Source organism: Mytilus edulis, chromosome 6 (genome assembly GCF_963676685.1).
Source record: "Mytilus edulis chromosome 6, xbMytEdul2.2, whole genome shotgun sequence".
NCBI lineage: Eukaryota > Metazoa > Mollusca > Bivalvia > Mytilida > Mytilidae > Mytilus > Mytilus edulis.
In genome coordinates, this window is record NC_092349.1 from 77,417,937 (window position 1) to 77,442,643 (window position 24,707).

Sequence of the window (24,707 nt, forward strand, 5' to 3'; positions counted from 1 at the left end):
TAACTATAATCTTACATTAAATAGGTTTTGCGATTTCTGCCCAGGTTACCGTTGAGCACTATTAAATACATTGCGCCCGTTAGAACGAACTATCAGATTACTCTTCTACTTGGAATTAAGAATCTGATTTCCCCAGATATAAATATAGCAATGTTGCGGGATCTATGTCCCAACTATCTGACAAATATAAATAGATGGAAGTGACGATTTGTCTGATGATACTGATTTAGAGCTGTTTGAGTGTGTGTTTCGCTATATTAAATCTTCAAACAGATTTTCTCGAAAGCTAAATAACTTAGTTGTACTTTAACATTTTTCTTGTAATAAAACATAAAAGGTATGAAACACATCCTCCATTTGACGTGATTGTGCTCAAAATTGTCTTTCCATAATTATTATTCTATATTACTGAATCATACATCATGTACATGTTTGTAAAGTCGTGTGCATGTGAGTAAGAATAAGCGAGTGATTGAATGGGTGTGTAGTCAAATTATATTCGTATGTCTTGTCCTGTACATATTGTCTTGTCTTGTGTTAAGCATGTTTATAAACTTTGTTAAGTGTGAATCTGTATATATCTATGTTGAGGAGACCCACACGTAGACTCTGGAAGTTGGCAATCCACTTTAAATAGATAAAGAATTAAATTTAAAGTACACAAAATACAACATAGTGGTTGTCGTTTGTTGATGTGGTTCATATGTATTACTCTTTTGTCGCTTTTTATATAGATTAGATCGTTGATTGCTAATTTGAATGGTTTTACACTAGGTATTTTGGGTCCTACATAGAAAAGAAAAGTTCATAATTGGAACGTTGAAATCATCTAAGATAGTTCAAAGCCAATAAAAACTAATAAAAATCTAGCACAGCGTTCGTTTTCATCTAATTTCTATATCCCTAAGTAGGGTATACCAATGGTATGCTTTGTACCTACATTGGGTTATATTACGTACGTAAAATAAATAATGTGTACCTTAGTAAAGCAATATATAACCTGTAAGTATAACCAATACGCACGTGGGATGAGTAATGTGAACCTCCATTATCAAACGTGAAGGTAATTCGAACAATTCTGGATCATCTCCGTTTGCCTGAAGAACTAGTGGAAGAACATCAAACATACCGTTCCTGCCTCTCCATCCCATTTCGATGCAAACCTGAAAGAAATTAAACGTAAATAAGTTATACCAATGATTACACACGGACTGTCATTTGAATAATTAAATGTAACTAAGTTTACCACCACGGATAATAGTTTTTACATGTCAAAATACCGCACATTTTCACTATAACATATCAATTGAAATGGATTAACTCAATCAGTAGACATACTAACAAAAACATGGTAATAAAATTAAATAATGAAACAATGTAAAAAGAGGCGGGAGTAGATGTAAAACAATATTAGAAAGACAACTTTAACCTTGATAAATGCAAAACGTTTTGTTGTAAGGAGGATATTGAATACGGAAATGATTTTTACAAAATAAATATTTGTTGTTCATACTACGATAATAGAAGGGATGATTGATCGTCATATTGAATACTTATCAAAGATTGTACAAATAAATCAAAGGTGGCATATAGTATATTCTGGTTTGACAGCGAATCCAGATATCTGTGTCGAACTGGTATAGAATCAATGCTTTAGTGGGTTTTTTTTCAGAACAAGTATTCATTTTTTTTTTTTGCATTTCTAAAATAAAACACAACCCCATTTGTATAACCGTGGCGTAATGTGTATAGATAAAATGTTATACTTTTATAAGTTTGGCATTTAGAGTTAATTATCGCTTAATTATAAATACTTTCAATACTCATATAATAGTTTAGTCTCTGATTTGTACAGTCTGCTTTATAACTATCGAAAATTAATTGATTAAAATAAATATTTGCTTTTTTTATAATTATACTTTATATAACTGTGTCGTCCTTGTCAACTTGATAATACTTTGGCATCTACAAACGTTGTGTATTTACATGGTTTTTTTTGTATCTTTCTTCATGTTTATACAAATGATATGATGGTGTTTTATATTTGCTAACGTCAGTGGTGGCCTTTACTGATTTTCATTGTGGTAAGGAACAAAGACCTTTTGAATATCGTTTGAAGTAAAGTGAGGACAAGGTACCAAACAATGTCTTGAGAATTTCTGTAACCCAGAATAAACAAATACTTAAAAATGACACGTTTTAACAACCCATGGATTTTACAATTATGTGTGAAGTCAATCAATAGGCTTGGTAAGGTATTTATCCTTTGGGTCAATAGAATAAGTAGTAATCATTAAAATAAAGATCCTTTCTTTGGCATATTTATAAACTTTAATATGTTATTTTTCAATGATATTTCTGTTAAGAAAACGGGTTATTATTTTTTTCAATTAATTTAAAAAAAAGGATGGGAGTAGAAGTAAAATATGTATGTGAAAACACAAAAGAATATCTCAATAACAGACATCTTAAAAAAAAGCCGAACGGGGTTAAAAAAGATAGAATGGAACTTTTAAGCAAACTTTTATTTCACGGAAGTTTATGGTGTTTTCTTTTTTAAATGTCATGTATAGAATGTTAAAAGTGATTAATAAACTATCTGTACACCGATACGATCGGTAAATGTCTCAATTCATGGTCTTCTATAAGACACCAGGAGAGACGTCTAAAATGTAATAAACTTAGGGAGTCTAGTTCCTGATTGTTCTTTTTGACGAGTAATGCATGTATATAAGGGGAATCACGTGGGACGGACGGACGGAGGACCGGACAGACAGATGTAAAACAGTATACACAAACTTTTTCAAAAGCAGGGGTATACTGAAACATTGAAATGTAATCTTACAGCTGTAAAATCGACATTTATTGGATCTCCAATGATAGACCCATCAGACTGTTTATACCCAGCGTACGTAATCAGTTGTGAATTCCATACTCTAAAATCATGATTCACGTCAGTTCTTTGTTTGAAAATTGTTATTGCTGATCTGAAATGTTCAAAGTGTAAATGAATCAATTAGTGTTCTCATGAATTATGCATTTGTGTATAAATCATTACATGCATTTGCCATTTTTAACTTTTTTTGAATTCGATAATTAAATATTAAACGGAGTGAAACAATATATATTATACTCCACAATATGCCAAAGCTAATGTGAAATATTTCAAAACTGATTGAAAATTTATAGAATATATTTAAGTATTGCTTATTCCTTAAATTTTGCGAAACACAGTTATTAGTATTAAAAAAACTGAAATTGTTGATAATCTTTTTTTTATAATTTTGACCGTTTGGTCTTGCAAAGGATGAGAAGAACAGACTACCGCCACATATTTTTGGTTGCTGGATTTTTAATGTATGAAGATGTTTTGTTATATGATGTCAACCAGTTAATACGATTTTGAAAAAAACTTACTGTTTAACTGATTTCTTTTCTGGATTATTTTTTGCCAAGTTCTTTATGACATCCTCAGTATCATTATCCTTATTGATAAAAAGAAAAATACAACGACTCCTAGCTTAAAGTTCCACATTCTTATACGGGCAATTCGTATAGCATTGTAACTCGGTCAAATGAGACTACACAAAATATTAAATATTTACCTTATTTTCCCATTGTTAGTGGCATATTTCAGGTGGTTACAGATACTGTGAAACATTCCTCTAGCTGTCTTAACATCACGGGCATCAAATATCTGTAAAGTGAAGAAAAAAATGTATAGCTACTAGTTATTATACAAACATAAATTGATATTAAATTTTGTGTATTAGATTTCTACTAAATTGTCGAATTTACCATAAATTGTTTAATACTGAAGCATAAACCATTACATGTTCTACCACCTTTCATTTAACAAGGAAAATCGATTTAAATATTAATTTTTTACAGTCATATCTACGAATTTTAATTATTTTCTCGTTGCTTCCTCGTTGTATTATTTCAAAAAGAGAACTAAGCCTTAAATGAAATCAATTTAAATGTTTAACTGATTTGTATCAAAATTGTTAAGTTATTAGCGAAACCGATTAATGGCTATCGTCAGATTCAATAATATCGGTGTTTCTAGTTGCCATTAAAACTGTTTTAATGAGAGTTTGACCTGTGCTTTGCATTTACTGTAATGATAGACTGTCATATAGAGTGATGATTAAGCACAACACAAGAGGGGCAAAATATACCAGAGGAACAGTCAAACTCATAAGTCGAAAATAAACTGACAACACCATCCCTAAAAAAAAAGACAAGAAACAAAAAAACCTAAAGACTGATCAACACGAACCCCACCTAAACTGGGTTTATCTCATGTGCTCAGGAAGGATAAGCAGATCCTGCTCCACAATTACCTTTACACATTTAAGGATAGTATAAAACTGGCTGTGCAGTCCAAGTAATGATAGTGTATAAGGCTTAATGTGAAAATGTTGTGTGTTTTTATGTCAATATTTCATTGTTTCCCCTTCTTGTGTACTGACCCAGAGATTGTGAAATATATTGATACCTCTGGTCGCCTTTCGAAGGTGATAATAATACGACAGTTTAATTGTGAACAATTCACATTGTTTCTACTGGTATGTCTTTAGAATAGTAATAAATGACTTAAAAATTGGTAAATCGCGTATTTGTAGTCTTATATATTAATTTCGATTAACTAGTTTTCAAAGGTGATTAACTACCTTCACAATCATAATTATAGAATCTGTGCGGTGAACCGATCTAAAATTTACAGCCAGATTATACATACAGCTGCATTGCAGAGGTATTACCGAAGAGAAAATAACGTACCTGTAAGTTGGACCATTGAATTCGTCCTATACATCGAGGTGCATTTCTCCAAGCCTGTTTCGAACCAAAAATCAATTCCTTCAATGTAAGATCGTATGTGCCTGTGTTGTCAATAGAACTCTTCACTTCCGACCATCTTTCTCTGTGTTCTATCGTGTCATTACTACCAATACGAAGAAAATAATTATGTATATTTTGTAGGTAAGTTTATAAGATGACTAAGAATATGTGATTCCATCAAGACATATCAATACTTATGATATATCTCAATTTTGATTTCGTATTTACCTTTTTAGATATCATGCCCATTTTTTTAATTTTTTTTGGTGGGATTTGTGCTGATTGTTCTTTCTTTTACTATGTTATGTTTTACGTACTATTGTTTGTCTGTTTGTCTTTTGTTCGCCTGGGCGTTGTAGTTTATGTTTTTTTATGAGTTGAATGTTCCTCTGGTATCTTTCGCCCGTCCATAATGATGAGGCAATTCTATTAAAATGCACTTGTATTTGGCAATTAATCTTCTCTAATTCTTACACCATTTATCATTTAGCTTACATTATTAGATGTTGATTATTTTTATTTTATCAACGTGTGGTTCGTTTGGTCTGAGTTCTTCATTGGTCAATATTCGATTACATGTATGACGTCAAATTTCTTGCTTTCCTCTGATTTTTCTATTGGGACTACATGAAAATACCTATCCACTCTCGTCAGTAAAATTTTGAATAATTAAAACGCTCGGCAAGCTTCGCAATGTAAATTCGAAAATTTAACCGTCTCGAGTGGATATATTTCGTAATACACTCGATGAAGTAATAGAAACTATAAAAAAAAATGCGTCATCTGTCAATATAACTTTTTACCAAAGTTCAAATAAAGTGGATGTAATCAATTATAAGTGTGCATTATTTTCCATGTGTTTTATACACGAATAATCAGAATGAATAATATTGATTAAATATTAAGAGAATTTCAAACATGAAAACGTTGTTTTATTTTACAGACACTGTTTTTAATTCAAACTATATTGAAGACCGTACTTTGACCTATAATGGTTTACTTACATATTGTGACTTGGATGGAGATTTTTTTCATTGGCACTCATACCACGTTTTATTAAATCTATATCGTTTCTGTTAAATTGTTTCCTTCAAAGACGCTGTTTTTAGTGTATTAATTCATATCATGCCATCGGGTTTCTTTGTGTAAGCACAACGAATGAATCACAAATAGCCAATATTTGCTTAACTTGAAAATGTAAACTAAATTAAAGATGTATACAATGTGCAAACTTTAAAAAGCAGTGAGCCATTCAGTCTTTATTTGTTCTTTTCTTGTCTTCATTTATAAATTACATTGATCAATGTATACTTGAAAAATACGTCTAATAGTATCTATAATGAAATTATTTACAGAGATCCAATAGAAGGTCTGGAATCATTGAATATGGTTAATGAGTTGAAATCTATGAGTCTGATCTCTCATAACAAAGTTACGTAATAATTACTGTTGACTTATATGTCGTATCCAAAATTGAGTTTCAATGAATTTAAGGATATACCTTTTGATGATGACAAACACTGTAAATATATGTTTATGAAATTCCCCATTTATCTTATCGCTGGTTCTACCCAACTCCCCACCTGTTAGCTTTAAATAAGATATTGATAAAAAGAATACTGTGTAATTAGGAATATTCTAAACGTATGAATTAGACCAACGGCAAACAAATAAAAAAGCACTACAAATATGCTTTCATTTATTACAATTCAGAATAAGGAATTTTCCGTAAATTATAACTATATGTAAATATAAGATAGTTTATATAGGTTTCAACCTTCTTCAAATGATCACTCTAATATAGTAATTAGGGAATATTAGATTCGTTCCTAACCTTGTCCTCGTGAGTAAAGAATCATTCCTATTATACTATCTACATTTGTATTTATATAGATGTCCAACAGCGCAGATAAATTCCATTTTGAAGGAGATATTTACTTAATAAGATTGTTTTAAATTAATGTAAAATTCTAATACTTTTAGTTTATGAATGTCACAAACAAGCTGTTGTGCTGATTGGCTATTGGACAGACATGTACGGTTTTGCTTTGCAATGTAGTGTTAAGTGTTCTAAGTAATAGACAATAACGTTTGCATAAGTTTTTGGACCTAAGTTATTCCTTTGCAAGAATTTTATGTCTAATAGAAAAATATATAATAAGCTACTATGTTGATATCTTTGTTATAAAAGAGCTTTGGGATATTCTGATTCTCCTTCATGTAAATGCATGATCTTATCAAACATGAATAGATGTAGTATAATAAGAGATCGAATTCTGTCATTTGGCTGTTGAATTAATATCAAATATGTTGATAAATATTACCTTTTTATGGCCGTGTAATACTGTTGTATGAAATCTTTGGCCTGTAGTAATAGTTCTTCTTTAGGGCGAATACCTGGTTTATTTGAAAGTGTTTCCATAAGAGATCCTACACACTTATTTCCACATAATATATCCTGAAAAATAAAGTATTGCTATAGCAACATATTGAAGAAATGGGTTGTCTCTATGGATACGAAACTAACAAGATATTTATTATTTAAAGATTAAATATGCCATTTTAACATTTTAACACGTGTAAGCCTTTATATAGCTAGTGTATGTGTGGACTCAGAAATAGTATTTATGTTGGTCTCTTCTACTTAAATTATTATTATTTGTTTAATGAACTAAATATTTTAACATTTCCATCTTTATTGACTTGTTTTGCCATATCAATCCATTTAGGCCATTTTTTCGTATTTTCTTAAGGCGGTGAAAATCAGCTAAACGTTTTAATCACACTATATTGTAAAGGGAATATTAAGCTTCTTAATGATCAAAATTTGTGTTTGTCAAAATGCTATGTAACCAATGAGAATTTTCTGATAACGTGGTTGGTTCAATTTTTTTTTTTTTTAATTATTATATTTTTGTCAAAGGGTTGAAGTAAACAATGAAAATTAAACGAGCCAAATTAATATTAGTCAAGATGTTGGGTACCACCTTAATGAACAAATTATATAAACATTTCCATCTTTGTTGACTTGTATTGTCATATCGATTCCATTCATTGTATATTGAACCAATAAAGCAGTTGTATTTAAACGTCATTAGTAAGGTTATTTTATTAAGTCTCAATATTGACTTATGTAATTATATAAATATGTGGGCATTTTTCTATATACTACGATAAAATTCAATCTCACAATTTCAATAGCTCGAACAAAAAACATATAGTATATTTTCTTTGAATTTTTGTTTGTACCAGGACTGGAATTCAACATCGTCATATAACATGACTCTAGGCTCTTGTAATGAGACAGTGATGTGAAAAAGACTTCAATATTCGTTTTGTGCTGGATCAATTAACAATTCAATACCCTGTAATTGAAATGTGTAAAAAGAGTAGATATTATAACTCCAACTTTTCATTAAATTTAATAAAAAGCAAATAAAAATTTGGGTTTACATAGATGTCCAATGGTGCAGATAAATTCCACCTGGTAGGAGACATTTACTTACAATAAGATTGTCTCAAATAAATGTCATAAACTAATAGTTTTTGTTTATTAAAAGGACAAACACGTTACTGTGATGATTGTTGCTCGGACCAGGCCAATATTATCTTCTTTTTTATATTTTTAATCTGTTAGTATTCAATACGCCGTATTATGTGAATTGTTCTAAAAAGTGGACAATGACGCAGACAAAGTTTTTGTTCAATTATATAATTACCTCTAATTGAAGTACTAATAATATATATATATTGATTTCTCTTGATGTCAATTCCATAATTTGTGTGGTGAACAAATACGTCAGTGTTAGGTTTAAAATAGTATCGAAAGAATTATTTCAAACCAAATTTTTAAAGTCAGTTATTTGTAAAAGAAAAATACAAAATTGTATATCATGATGTTGAAAACTGTGAGAGTTGTTCATTACAAATCTTTATTAATGTCTTTATGCATGCTATCTAGGGAAATGACATGTTTCTGAATTTCTCTGATCAAGGTTTAAGAGCTATTAGTTTCAAGATAATATTTCGTTTGAGGTCTATATATCATGAAAACTTTATAAAAAAAGGTATGGTAACTGAACTAATATGTATCATGTATCTGTATCACATTATTATACGAACTCTTGCAATTTCTGCAAAAAGACTTTTATGTCAGTGATTGCATTGACAATAAGATTTAGATTGTAATTGACAACAGGGATGTACGATTTATTACAACAACATCCATTACATTGTTTCTTTAGCAAGTCAGGAAAATAAATAGAAGACCTATAACCAAGTGATCTCCATTTATAGTTATGAAACACCCCACAAAATGTATGTTCTTTAGAATTATGAGGAAAAACACCTGACCATTTGCTATCACTTTCAATTTATTTACTGAACACTCTTTGATTTAAATCGTTTTTTTTATAAATTTCATAAGCTTTATGACAACAAGTTCACGTTTACGTATTCAATACTCGTATCATAGTATGCAAACGCCAGATGTGAGCACTGTTATGGGACAGATTAAAAACAAATGCCAAGATCACATAATGTCACAAGTCCTTTAGTCATCATTCACCAAGTACTACATACAAATAACTTGTCAAGCCAACTATGTGTATTCGTCATTGAAGGCATCTATGAATAATGAGTCAACTGTAAGGTATTTGTCTTTTGTTTAATAAGTATCAGCATTTGGCTTTTATAAATATAAACACCACACAGCGGAGAAACTGTCCTATTCTCAAACATGATCTGCATATAAAGCAGTAACTGCGAGTACTCTCAAATCGTATTTTCTTGTTAATTCGACCTGTTGATACTGTTTATAATGCTTTTTTGTTATTTTTATTTATATGGATCTTGTCTGTACAACAGCTTTGATTATTTGTAATATCTTCAATTTTTCACTTATTCTTACAACATTTGTATAAACTTCAAGATTATAAAAAAACCGTTTTTTTTCTAAAAAAAAAAACATTGTTTGGTTAAATATTTCTCAGTCATGTCCTGTTTATCTAAATTATCATTTCAATTGATTTCTATATCACTGCAATGTAGATCCAACGAAGATAATCTCCAGCCAATAATAACATATCAGTCAAGGCGTACAAGTATGATACCAATGACAGTGAACCATACATGTATCTGAAATTACCTCCATATGTAGTAACCTTAAGAACAAAAGATGTGAAGCAAAAGTTTTTACTTTTTAGAACTCAATTCTTATGCAAAATCGATAAATATATACTATAATAAAACTATTTAAACACTGTTTGTCGATTTCACTGTAAACTATTCATTCACAAAATATAAGGATTGAATATAAATCGTGTTTACATATAATCCGGACATTTATTTAGTTTATAAGGGCATTGACCCAGTTTACAAAACCTTATTAATCCTTTCATAATCGTCAACCATTGTTTGTAGTTTACAATATGTTTTATATCATATGACTGTATCAATGTGACCACGTACAGTATCTTGATTTCCATTATACTGCCAATAATTCATTATACAATTATTTGAGATTCAAATCTAGATTTCTGCATTAGACCTTTCAGAAGCGCTAGGCCGTACGGTGATCTATAGTTGTTAATTTCTGTGTCATTTTGTCTCTTGTGAAGAGTTGCCTTATTGCCAATCATATCACATCTTCTTTTATATATATATTACAGTGAATTTGAATAATCAGTGATTATGTAGAATCCATAAACTTTTCAGGAATTATGTAGAATCACTGCTCTTTTTAGGGATTTTTGTAATAGGCTAGCCACAAAACCAGGTTCAACCCACCATGTTTTATGAAAATGTCCTATTCTTAGTCATGAATATGGTAGTTGTTATCTTGTGCTTCGTTTCTATGTGTGAACTGTTCTTCAAAATGGACAATGACATAGACAGTTTTTTCTATATCAGTGTAGAATCATGCCTTCAACAAAATTACAATAATTGTTATTGTATTTCATATTTCAACCTATGCAGTGGGAGGTTATATCTACAACCACGACAATATCTTAAAAGTCTTTCGAGCACTTCTGTCAAATAAATGAAAGACCCTTGACCAAAGAATCTCCATTCAACATAGAATACAAAAATAAATGCTCTTTACAATTTTGAAAAGAGCGAGTTGCTGTCATTGTCAATTATTCCCTTGACAATCTTTTATTTTATTTACCTACTTTTAACTAAACTTTTTAGACTTAAAAAGTTTTAACTACTTACACAAAAATGCTGAAATTAGATTCAGAGATATATTCGTCGTTAAGGTGACACAGTAGTAAATTCAGACACATATACGGATAATGATAACCCTTTTAGATTGTTCACCACTTTCTAACATCGCATACAAATCTAAATACAAATTTAACTGATGTTCCACTTGTTAATTATATTCGGAGGTTAATATGAATATGTAAAGAATACCGTTTACTTTTTTAATCTTTACAAACTTAAGGACACTAGTGCTTTTAGATCTTTTAAAAAAATCAGTTACATTGACTCAATGAGGGTACTCAAAAGGGCAACTGAAATTCCAGATTGTACATACTCTTTTTCACTCATTATTGGAACGTGTTAATCTCTTGCTGAGCTTACTTTAATATATAATTCAAATGTGTTTTCTATGGAATATGTTCCGATATGGACAAAAATAGGTATTTGGATTTACAAACACAGTTCTCTGTAGAGGTAAAGAAGGTTTAATTTATAAATAATGCAACCTGGAAACTAGAGTGTACTGGGACAGTACAAGTGTACCAATAACCTGATGTGAGTTTAAGTTCAAGTAACAGTATATGGGCCATGTCGCAGATTTTCGTAAAATTTTGCATACAACTCTGGCTCGATGAACTACATCAAAAAACGAAAAAATAATTCAATTATCTCATTCGTCATTTGAAATATTACTGCTTGAATTCTTTCAAAATGGGTGAATATGTGTATAGAGGGCAAATAAAATCGACGAAAAACCTTTTAAAATTGGTCTTCATGTCATTAAATCTCTAATTTCTACTCCCAAGATTTCTCTTAAAAAACTGTATGTTGTTGTCACTTAAAAGAGAGAAGAAGAAAGATACCAGAGGGAAGGTCAAACTCATATATCGAAAATAAACTGACAACGCCATGGATAAAAATAAATTATTAACAAACAAAAAATGACAATGCAACATAAATACATAGAAACGAACTAAAAGATAACAACTGCCATATTCCTGACTCGGTACAGGATATTTTAAGACAAAATAGTGGGCTTGTAGCTAGCCAGACCTCGCGCTTTATGGCAAAAAGTGTTTCATCTATAAAAGTCACAATTATTAGTTTATCATTATTATACAGTATTTATAACAGCGCATTATATAATATTAAAATTACCCTAAGCGCTTTACAATATTCATTCACATATATAAGTATTAGCAATGAAATATGAAAGCCCATATTTAAAACTTCTAAAACCAAAGAGATTTGAAAAATATAGCATTAATAAAACAATAAAATTTATATAAAAGGGCATGATAAAATTAAGAAGATATTGAATCCGTACCGATAAATAAGTTAAAACTTCAAAAATATTTGCTGAAAAAATCTAAAATAACCAATAAAAGTAAATTAAAAAATTATCAGTATTAAGGCATCTATTAAACCGATTTCTTTCGAGTAAGTTCGGTAAGTGCCATATTTGGCCCAAATTATAAAGTTCATGGTTACAAGACAATAATTGTTTTAAGTTGCCTTAAAGACATGTGAAAAAGTTAAACAGAGCTGTTTTTGTCAAAGTTTAATTCTAACACAACGATTTTACATTCCAAAACGGTCAAGATAAGGGATTTTGGTAAAATTTGACAAAATCAGCGGGATTTCAACCAAATAAAGGACCAGGAAACATAGAGCGCAGGCGTCGACAAGCTTAATATTCAAATAAGACATGTTAAATGTCTTCACAAACATTATTTTAAAAGATCTTTGTTGTCGACGTATGCGCTCTATGTTTCCTGTCATATAATCTTTGGAAATTTACCCATTTTCATTGATTTTTTCGTGAAAAATCAATATGAGTACAGCTTGTGACGTCATAATGAAACGCAGAAACGTAAAATTTTAAACAAAATGGCTTATATCCTATCTAGTCAATGTATTAGCTATAATTTATCGTGATATTGGTCAATAAATCCGAATTTGAAATTTACGCTAAAAAAGTGGGCCATTTTAGGACCTTATCGAACATACTCCTTTGACCTGATAATGTTTTGTTTTAAGCTGTTCCATAACAATTAAAAATCTCTGGCTTTATCATATTATTATATAAGTACTGCGAACGTTTGATAAATTTGATTTTTTTACTTATGATATCTAGTACCTATATAGCATGAACTTAAAAGAGTATACATCCACTCCAACAATGAGGAGACATTGTTAAAAACGATACTGAATGATATTTTTCATGAATAAACTTAAAAAAACAGGCTAAGAAAACGAGAAATTACTTTAATTAGTAAATATCCATGACACATTTCAAGAACTTGCATGCATTTCCTGTTTTGTTTTACGAATATAATTTAAATAAATATAAATAAAATGTAATTCCACTCATCTTTCTTTAAATTTTATAAATGAGGTACCAAAAGAAAGACGAAGGATTAATCTTTCAAATTGTGATAATTTCATTATGACATATTTATTACATAATTAATTATTGTGTAATAAGTTGCTATATTGTGATGTCCACACTTGAATGAATTTAGCATCTTTGTTCTTCATATCATCCCAAAATATTTAATAGATTCTTGTACAACACAGCTTGACCTCCAAAACTGTGTCTCAGATTTCCAAAAACATCAATAGAACAAATTTTATACCCAATTGAATTTAGTGGTCTCTTGTGAATTGATGTTGCAAACTTCATTGAAGATTTATGAGAGAATAAAATACAATAGGAAAAACCTGAGACACGGTTTTGGAGGTCAAACTGTGTTGTGCAATGCAAGAATCTATAAAATATTTTGGGATGCTATGAATAACAAAGAAGCTAAATTCATTCAAGTATGGACATCACAATATGGCAACTAATTACATAACAATTAATTATGTAATAATTATGTCATAATGAAATTATCACAATTTGGAAGATTAATCCTTCGTCTTTCTTTTGGTACCTCATTTATAAAATTTAAAGAAAGATGAGTGGAATTACATCAGTTTAAAGATGTCTGGTTGGGGATGAAAAATCTTTGTATTGTGCTACCGATATGTTACAAGGACATAAAACCACTTAGGTTAAGATTTGTTCAGAACAGACAAATTTTTCTACATGTCCTCTGATACATTTGTACTATGAATTAATATCTTAACTTCCGTGGTTTTATGCATACATGTATCAGCCCTGTATTTTTGTAGTTATTCATCATGACAAATATTCAATGTTTCCATTGATGGTAATGTGTAAACTGTACACCAATAACCATTTCTCTTTGTTAAAAAGGTACCTGCATTTCGTCAGTTTAAACATAATACACGAGAGAAACCATCATTTGCTCAAAACTGACCCATTTACAGCGCAGAGCAAACGCAATCGCGCATCAGTTATGGTTTCACATGATTTCTTTATCAATGAAATAGAACAGCGAAGGTCATTTCTACTTGATAATCATTTGAGACTAGATTGTGAAATCTGCAATATAAGTTTGTGAAGTAAAAATATAAATATTCCAAAATATATATACTCTTCTTCATTCCCAGGTTTCTAACCCCTGTTCTGTCCCCAATGTGGGACACACTGAATGATTTTTCGGTTCAATATTACCGTAGGTTATTTTATAAGAATTCGAATGTCATTATTTCCTTGTCTGTGCAATATTGATTCATGGAAACTTTTTGTTATGAATTTGAAAGAACATATATTTGTTATGTAATAATTCTGAGTAACTTAATTATCTTCACAAAACGTCAAGTTTTATATCTAGTTCAAGGTACACTGTAGTTAGGTTTTTTTCAAGATGTTTGCAATACCGGAACAATAGATGTTCAGCAAAAATACCATGTGTGAGCATGTCACCATGTGTTGATATGCATTCAAATTTGATTATAATGAATTACTTTGGTTTGATTGGATGTGTAGGACTAATAAAATAGTCCACCAAAGTATAAAACAGAGTATGTGTATTGTTCTGTATATATATAAACTAGTACTAATTATCACGATCGTGAGTCTTGTACTCAAGATCAATAGCTTTTTACTGTGGTATGCATGTCTTTTGTGTAAACAAATTTACTTTACAGCAAGCATAAAGGGGCAACTTTGGCACCCAAACTATAAAGTTTTAGACCATAAAATACGTCAAAAGATTCGCTCGTCGAACTCCACTCGACGTTGTTATTATTATGGTAACATAATAACTAACTTCAAATCCTATATCTGCATGTGCTGGGATTAATTAACTTTAACTTAATTTTTATCTAAAGTTAATTTGCTAACTTCTTTGATGAGGGTGAAATAGGACAAACGAATAAAAACATATAATAATATCAAGAGAAGTGATCATGGGTTTTTGTCAATCAGACCATAGCAACTGTTTCTGGAAAAAGATGTCACATAAAATAAAATCCCAACTACATGTAGATCTTCTTCTATTTGGCTGCTTAATAAAAGTGTAGTTGAGTGCAGTTTGCAGTACAGTTTAGAACTTTACTGACATAAAAATAAAAGAAACTTACTTGATAATTTATATGAAAAATTATATCATTAGTTTCGAGGGAAGCATTGATCACGTTAAACGTTTTAAACAGATATATCATGTAAAGGAGGGGTATTTGCGAAAAATACCAGTCGAGATAATGTTAAATTTCGCGAGGGAAATTCATTCTCAAGACTGGTATTTTTTACAAATACCTCTCAAGAACATGCTATATCTGTTTAATTACACCGAATGCTGATGTTCAAAAACGCATTGATGATCATGACGTTACAAGCGTACAGTTCGATAGAGTACCACGGAAAATACCACGACAGACAGGGTTAAAAAAGGCATATCCTTTTGTCAAATACCCCGGCGGCGTTAAGAAATGAACGAAATTAATTTGATAACAGTTTTAAAATTGGTGAAAAATACACTGGCTATCAACCAACCAAAATCCAGGATTCTTACATAAGGTGTAATTATAAAAAATATTGTACAGTTACATATTTTTTCGTACATCTGGAAAGTTTAATATTAAATTTCCCAAACAAGAATTTTACTAACACAATAAACAAATTTAAAGTAGATTAGTTTGTACCTCCCGATTGACGTTTTCTAACAAGATCGAGGTATAACAGATCATACTGCAATTAAACTGTCTGATTACAGCAATGCTATTCCAGAAACCATTACAGAGGATTCTGGAAAAAAAAGTTTCCACGGTGTCATACTATGTACAATTGCAGACCTTAATTGGAAGATATAAAGCATTGATGAGAAGCTTGGATAAATTTAACCATGGACATATGTGTCCCTCCAGCAGCAGCCCGATAAGTCGGCGTTATTAATTTTTTGACGTTTTGTTTTTATTTTGATCACGAAATCAAATAAAAGGTTTTGAACATTGCTTAAGGTATCACAATACAAAGATTTTTCATCCCCATTCAGACATCTTTAAACTGATGTAATTCCACTCATCTTTCTTTAAATTTTATAAATGAGGTACCAAAAGAAAGACGAAGGATTAATCTTTCAAATTGTGATAATTTCATTATGACATAATTAGTACATAATTAATTGTTATGTAATTAGTTGCCATTCTCATGATTCTGTGATGTCCATACTTGAATGAATTTAGCTCCTTTGTTCTTCTTAGCATCCTACAATTTTTTATAGATTCTTGCACAACACAGTTTGACCTCCAAAACTGTGTCTCAGATTTTTCCTATTGTATTTCATTCTCTCATAAATCTTCAATGAAGTTTGCAGCATCAATTCATTAGAGACCACTAAGTTCAATTGGGTATAAAATTTGTTTTACTGATGTTTTCGGAAATCTGAGACACAGTTTTGGAGGTCAAGCTGTGTTGTACAAGAATCTATAAAATATTTTGGGATGCTATGAAAAACAAAGACGCTAAATTCATTCAAGTGTGGACATCACAATATAGCGACTAATTACATAATAATTAGTTATGTAATAATTATGTCATAATGAAATTATCACAATTTGAAAGATGAATCTTTCTTCTTTCTTTTGGTACCTCATTTATAAAATAGAAAGAAGGATGAAATAAATTACATCAGTTTAAAGTTGTCTGATTAGGAGTGAAAAAATCTTTGTATTGTGCTACCTTAAATTTATCTGTAAGGGATATAAGCCGATAACAGATTGTACTGTTAGAGGCTTATATCTTACTTAAAACATTGTTTTAAACGTCGAAAAAAGGTAAAACAAAAGAAAAAGCAAGTAAAGATTTGTTTTTATCAAGTATGAAAATTGTTTTGTGAATAAACTTTCTTAACATTAAAATTTATCCCACATATTGCCCCCTGTAAACACTAGCTCAACTTAGACAAAAACAAAGTACAGGGTTGAGTTCTATATCGTAGCAGCTACGTAGTGCTACGTCGATTTTCACTATTGAACTTTTAGCTATATACTAGTTGCTAGAAAGATATTGATAGCAGCTACGTAGCTCAACCCAGCTGATGGTGAACAACATTTATACTGCAACTAGTTGTGTTTATTTCCTACATATAGTAACATAGCTATATTTTGTATAATGTCAATTTCATCATGAAACCCTTTCTCCACAATCAGAGGTCCGTTAAGGGATGAAAATAAGTTTGATTTTTGTGTTACGATTAAAAAAGCTATCATTTAATTGATTAAAAAAGCTATCATTTAATTAATTTAAGTAGCAGTATAAAAACAATGTTAGGTCATTAACACTTGGCAAGAGTAAAATTTCTTTGTTCTTACTATGCTATAATCTGGATAATTCACAGCAAAAGTGTGCATTAACTACCTCGAATATACTGCACTGTTCAAATCTATTTTTACCTTTAGGGGCGGTTCCTGGATTTTGAAAGGGGCGTTATTCTATCAAATTAAAAAATATCACCGAGTGTATTGAGACTAAAGACAATATTGACGAGTTTAAGATAAAACACGATACTTTGTTTAACGACCTGTTCGCCCTCACCCCCGAATCCGCCATCTGCCTTGAAATTACGACAAAGTTGAACTTCGTACAAACATCGTAGTTTCAAAATACGAAAAAGATACGTTTCTCATTTATTTATTATTTAACCTGGGACACGAACTATTTTGTGTACAACGTAATTCTAAATCAGTATTTCAAAGTTAGAAAGATAGTTTAACAATTTTTGGTAATTTCTGCCAAAAAAGAAATGTATCTAAGAATATCCGAATAAAAGAAATCGGATTTGGATTAGGTTCAGACTCAATGGAATTTATAACGACTTTTTGAATATTTATTCCTATAAAGGGACTATTTTTGGATCGAATTTAATGAGGACCATATATACTTTGTTTTAAAACAGGATGATTAGCTAGATATCAATCAGACTTCATTTAGATGGACTTGTCTTAAAAAGTAATACAGTAGATAAAAGAAATGGGGGAAAGGGGGGGTGGAGAAAGTAAAATGTTTTGAAAGAGAAACGTTTTTTCTGTTTATTTAAGGTGGTACCCAACACCTTAACTAAAATTAATCTGGCTCGTTTATTTTTCTTCAAATTTTGACAATATATTTACTATGATGCTTTGACAAAAATAATAAATTTTCAAAAAATTTGAACCAACCGTTTAATCAGAAAAAATACACTGGTTATATAGCAGTTTGATGAACACTTATTTTGATCATTGAGAAGCTTAATATTCTCTTAACAACACAACGTCATTAAAACGTTCTGCTGAATTTACAGAGTTATCTCCCTGTAGTATTAGGTACCACCTTAACATTTTAAATTTCGGTAAAATAACATCTTCCTCGGTTCTTTTTTTCTCTAAGCATATCATTGAGGGAAACAAATGCAAAAGCAATTAATCTAATTTAAACTCAATAACCCTTGCAGTTATGTTTTTTTTCATACACCGATTTAAAAAAAAAGACAAATTTAAAACTTACCAAAGTCGTAGTTCCCCCTTTCTTTTCCCTACAAGAAACTTTCCTAGGATCCGTGGATTGCAGAATAACGTCTACATTTCTAAAACGTTCACGTAAATTGATTGCGTCATGTGTTGAAACAGTTATTGGCCAATCAAATTGGTATATGTTATTTAATCTGCACAGCACGAGATGACCCAATAACACAAACTCCTACGTCGTTGAAAATGTGTACATTTAATTTTTTTTCTAGCTTCTCTCATGTGAAAGCGGTACCTTTTTGGTCACTATTTATGTGTTGCGTCTAAATAAGAATTGTAACACTTTATAGTGACTGAACAGGTTAAACAAATACTTCTCAAGAAACAGAAAAAGAAGACAACTTGGAACAGCACAAGTCATGCCAGTATACATGTTTGTATGAATAAATACTCAGATCAGAATAGCATGGACAATATGTTAGGTATATGTCCTTGTGAATATATAGTGAGGAAAGTTATCAATAATTCTGCAGATAATGCAATTTTATCAAGTGTTTTTTACAGTTTCTGTTAAAACTTTCACACAATAAGTGAAACATTCAAACAGGCTAAACTAAATTTTTATTACTGAAAGTTTCAAACAATGACAAGTGTTTTATTTACCAAATAACTCATGTGTTTCTGTGAAAGAAAAAACATGTGCAATAAATGCCAATTTTGGTAATTAAAGGGAAAGAATATCCTTTTGCAGCGCACTGGCGCATATCAATTGTGATGATATATATACTTACCAAATATATTTTCTTTATCATGATACTCACGTCATTATCAAGAAGTACACATCATAGGAAAAATGCACCAATTACAGATAAAATATTTAAAACACCCTATTTTGTGTGCATCTCCTGCCAAATCAGTATTTGTTGCATCTATATATACTAGACCAGTAAAATCAATGTAATTAAGTTAAATTTTGGAAGAAAAACCCAAAAGTTTGAAAAAAACAACCCAAATATGTTGTACCATAACCAAAAAATCAATTCTAATCTTCCTTTTGTGTATTGATCCTTCTAGTAAAATTTCATAGAGATCCATTCACTTATACTCAAGTTATTGTGTGGAAACCAAATGTGTCTTCTCGAAAACAACTATGACATGATTAAGCATTACTCGAAAGCAAATTTTTGACATGCTTGTATTTTCCCATTTCCATTCTCAATTTTATTCTGCTGTCATATAAAAACTTGAAAAGTAAGCTACATCATGTACATGTAACAAAAAAATATATATTCAAGAAATGACATAAAACTGACTCTGAATACATGAGACTCACAAACTGAAGATGATCAGGAATACAAATGTTTTTTTTATTCGAGTCAGATTTTTTTCACCGAAGCCTTTCAGCGCTATCAATTAAAATTGTTTAGTCAAAATTTAACACTAGTATTAAGGTTTATCATAACAAATTGGCAAATATGGCCATTATCACCTAAAACTACTGTTTACAGACTTATCTGTGTGGTTTGGGAAGTTTTAAATGTTTTTAGATATATAAAAGTTAAATTTATTTTGCATATCTGAAAGATAAAATCAATTTTGGTGAAGGTCTGGATTCAAAATATTTTTTTTGTCCTCTGCGTGAACAGATTTTTTATTCATCAATTTGGGAATCAGGATATTTTTTTAGGAAAAATACCATAACCCCTCCTGCCTTTTCAAGTTCAATGATCGTTCCCTTAACATTTTCCATCTGAAATTATAATTTTATTTTAGACATAAACAATATGTTAATGTAGCCTGGGACATTCGTTCTGAACATGCATAAAATATTTGCACTGGAAGTTAAACAACCAACAACCAATCAATATATATAGGACATTGTCTTAGTATTTATTTAATAGTTAGCAATACAGCTTATAGGTATATCATAAATATGTACATGTATAAAGCTGCATAAAGCTGGCATTTAAGGTAGCGCCTTCCTCATATTATTTTAATGTAAAACCGAAGAAACTGATGTCATTGTTAGTGATTGTATTGTTTCAAACTTTGGATTTAAATCTAATGTGTATTCAGAATCGATTCAGATACATTATTTCAGTGTGGATTACACAGTCAAAGCAGCTAATAATGGCAAGTTTTATATATATTATATTTCAAAATGTAGTCCTCTCCTTTTGTTTCTTATAGGGTTTTATTTTTTACCAGATGAATGAGAACAAAAATAGCATATGAAGGGTGCTTGTTGAATCATATCGAGTACACCGCAGTCAATTTTATTTCAAATATATAATCAATAAGAACAAATGAAGATATAACAACATGCAATCAGTTATATTTTTTTGGGGGAATTTTCAAGAAATTGTTATTGATTACCCAAACTTGTGGTTTTTTAAATGTTACCGAACGTAATTTTGTCTCGATTTTCTTTTGAAAAAAAACCCTTTTATAAAACGATGACTGCGAACAAAGTGCGAATAGGACACGCGATTACCAGATTGGTTTGTTTGACAGGTAAAATGCGGCAATGTCTTTTTTTATTCTGCTTCCCACATTCATCGTAGTTCATAAGCGAATTGTTGCATTATATTCACATTTAAGCAATGATATCAGACTTAAAAATCAACAATTTGTAAATCAACGCCAAAACCTGAAAATTATAAAATCTAGTGTAGTCCCCTAAAGTTCATGAAGGAAATTCTAGATTCGCACTTTGTACACAGGACACAGTTAAGGTTGTTCATGGCCCTTGTATTGCAGCATGATCTATCAAATTTTAGAAGCATTAATTTATTGCTTTTTTCATTTTAATTGTAATAGAACATGATGTTAGGAAGAATACGAGCAACACCAGGGGTAAATTTTGATAACTTAGACACGGACGAAGGGGTAAATCTTAAAAAATTAAAAGAAATTCATAAAAGCAACAAAAACAAAACTTACACCGAGCATAATCAACATATTGAATTAGTGTTAACAGAGACAACCCAAAAAACAAACATGAGAAAATGACTGTGATACAAGTATTGGTAGTTTAAAGAAATCAGTTTGAAAGTGATTTTTTTCCTCAAGAAACCGTTTTGATGAGTGACAAAATTATTGTATTGGAAGGTGACTTTAATAAAATGTTTCTTTTAATTGTCACTTGTTCTTTGGTTGTATTTTTGTTTGGATGATTAAAATAATTTCGGTAATTATTTTTTTTTATTTCAGTGATTGAACTATCATTTATCTGTAAGAATCAGTCATGCTTCCTTCAGCTGTCCATTATTTTTAAGAACGAGGAGGGCTATTCTTAAAAATATTGGACAGCTAAAGGTAACATAATGGTTTCTTACAGGTAAATGATAGTCCAATCAGTGAAATAAAGAACGGGTAAAACAATAGAATGACGTCACAACAATGTTTTAACTCACTTATGAGATTCATCATTATCAAACATTCTCCTTGCTTTATATACAATTATTTGTAGAGCATACAATTATAGTATTGTTGTTCATTAAAAAAAGATGGGGGAAAAGTACAGATACAAAAATCAAAATCAAAACAAAAACCACCAATAAAACAAAAACCCTGCAATTTGAAAGATAAAAAAAGTGTACATACTTTTCGTTGTACTTATTGGGACCACACTATTTTATACATTTAGTAGAAAATTGTTTATTTTTAAATAAAGAGTAATAATTTAACGCAACAGATCAACTGAACATTCGTAAAATTTAACTCTTATCTTGTTAAATCAAAATTGACCTATTATCTTACATTTTTAGGAAGCGTCGTGGCAGGATAGTTTAAGCTTAAAAATTTTGCCAAAAATAAAACAACATCAAAAAGTACATGCATGTGTAGATATATTAGAAGATTTGGCATGAGTGCCAATGAGACAACTCTCCATCCAGGTCACAATAACTTTTTTCAATGAAATTTCAAATTAAGACACGAATACATATACATTGAAAAGTTTTAAATTTTGTTAACGCTATGCACAAAATAGGGGGAAATAAGGCTGAAAATGCACCAAATATCTATTCACTATCAATATTCACATTTTGTCTATTACAACGTCAAATTTTTCAAAAATATTTTCCATTGTATCCTACACTCATAATAGATTGATATGATTCATTTCACTTCATCATAATCATACTGATGAAGGATATTTGTTATCCGAAATATTTATAAATACTTACAATTATTGTTTCCTATTTTAAAATTTTGGTTGTTGTTTTGTACACTTTTCCATGCGTATATACAATGGTTAACAATCACCAATTTTATCCGGAAAATTAGCGTTGGTTAAGGATTGAATGCGTCTTTTTGTAAATTTATTAGGGTGTAAAAGCGTTGACCGAAGAACATTTTGTATGAAGGCCGAAAGAGGTTCATTCTAAAATTATACGCACGCTCAACGCTCTTAAAGCTACAACCCTGTAAAATTGTTAAAAGAAGCATTTAATACTTATAATAACAGATTTTTTTTTGCCAGAACCATTAAATCATTTTTTTTTCTTTTATTGCCTGTGGACATTTTTTTGTTGTTGTTTTTTTTAAGCTCATTTCATCATAAAAGTTACATTTCATTGCGAAATCAAGGTTGGTTTCAGAATGACGCGAGATGGAAGTTAGTCAATCATTATAACGTATTATAATGAAACATGCATGTAATTTTATTATATATGTACTATGAAATCTTTAATATTTGTGTTGTTTTTGGATCTTTTTCATGAGCATATATAAACACACTCATATATACTTGTTTCCTGTCTGCAAAGACGGCGCAGGATATTTTAGCAAAAAAAAAAACTATACTAGGGGACATTTTAGCACCGATTTAGGAGCCCATTTTAGCGCCGAATTAATTCTAGTATCAACAGAAATGCAAACAACAACATGCATATGAAAATACGAAGTAGAGACGAATGTGCACAACAAAAGAAACAAGATGAAGAGAAAGAACAGTTCCTACTGCAATTTTTTGAACGGTAATATTGAACAGAGGGTATATTCAGCGCCCATTATGTACGTTCTCTATGATATAAATTAAAACATTTGATTTAACCTTTTAGACTTTTATCGCTGTAGTTTAGTACGCTTGATATTTTTTGATTTGTGCTGTCTTGATTCCATGAAAGACATCGTATTTTTTATTTATTATTTATCAAATTATAGGTTAGAATTTTGCGCTAAAATGTGCATTTATTAATCATTTTAATTTTCGCTAAAATGGATTATAAAACTTTGACGCTAAAACATCCATTTTTTATCGGGAACATGTCCTGTCAATGCATTTAAAATGTCCACCGCCGGCTAAGACACAAACAAATATATAAACAAATACTTAAAAAAATATATGTGGTATGACAGCATAGGATACAAATATCCAAAGGAGTCAAAATCAAGCAGATTTGTGCAACTGCTAAGGTCAGCGTACGGCATTCAACAATTAGAAAATCATGCCGGCAGCTATAAAAGGCTGCGACATGACAAAATGTGTAAATATTCAAATAAAACAAAATACAACCGTTACGGCTAATGTATGATAACTAATTTATGACAAAACAATAAACGAAAAACAAATATGACAGACATCCACCATCGACCACCTATAATATTACAGGCTCCTGACTTGGAGCAGGTATACACATTATGTAGATTTGTATGGACTACAATTATAATAGTATTATCGGTATTATAATACAATTCTACTACACCCTGTGCTCATTTCGTACAATTTATTAATTTTCATCCGTGATGCCCAACCTAAAATATTTGAAAATTTAAATCTTGATACAATCTTTGAA

The 24,707-nt window shown here is 30.3% G+C and overlaps 1 protein-coding gene across 1 annotated transcript in view; it reads right to left on the minus strand.

Moving 5' to 3' along the window:
- LOC139528477 (nitric oxide synthase, inducible-like) overlaps nt 1-24,707 on the minus strand; it is a 63,836-nt gene that overhangs the window by 36,884 nt on the left and 2,245 nt on the right. Inside the window, exons 2-6 of the mRNA XM_071324462.1 lie at nt 7,170-7,303; nt 4,786-4,948; nt 3,606-3,697; nt 2,846-2,987; nt 1,024-1,163 (exon numbers count right to left, since the gene is read on the minus strand). Of these exons, the coding sequence (XP_071180563.1) occupies nt 1,024-1,163; nt 2,846-2,987; nt 3,606-3,697; nt 4,786-4,948; nt 7,170-7,303 (671 nt within the window). The remainder of the gene's footprint in view (nt 1-1,023; nt 1,164-2,845; nt 2,988-3,605; nt 3,698-4,785; nt 4,949-7,169; nt 7,304-24,707) is intronic.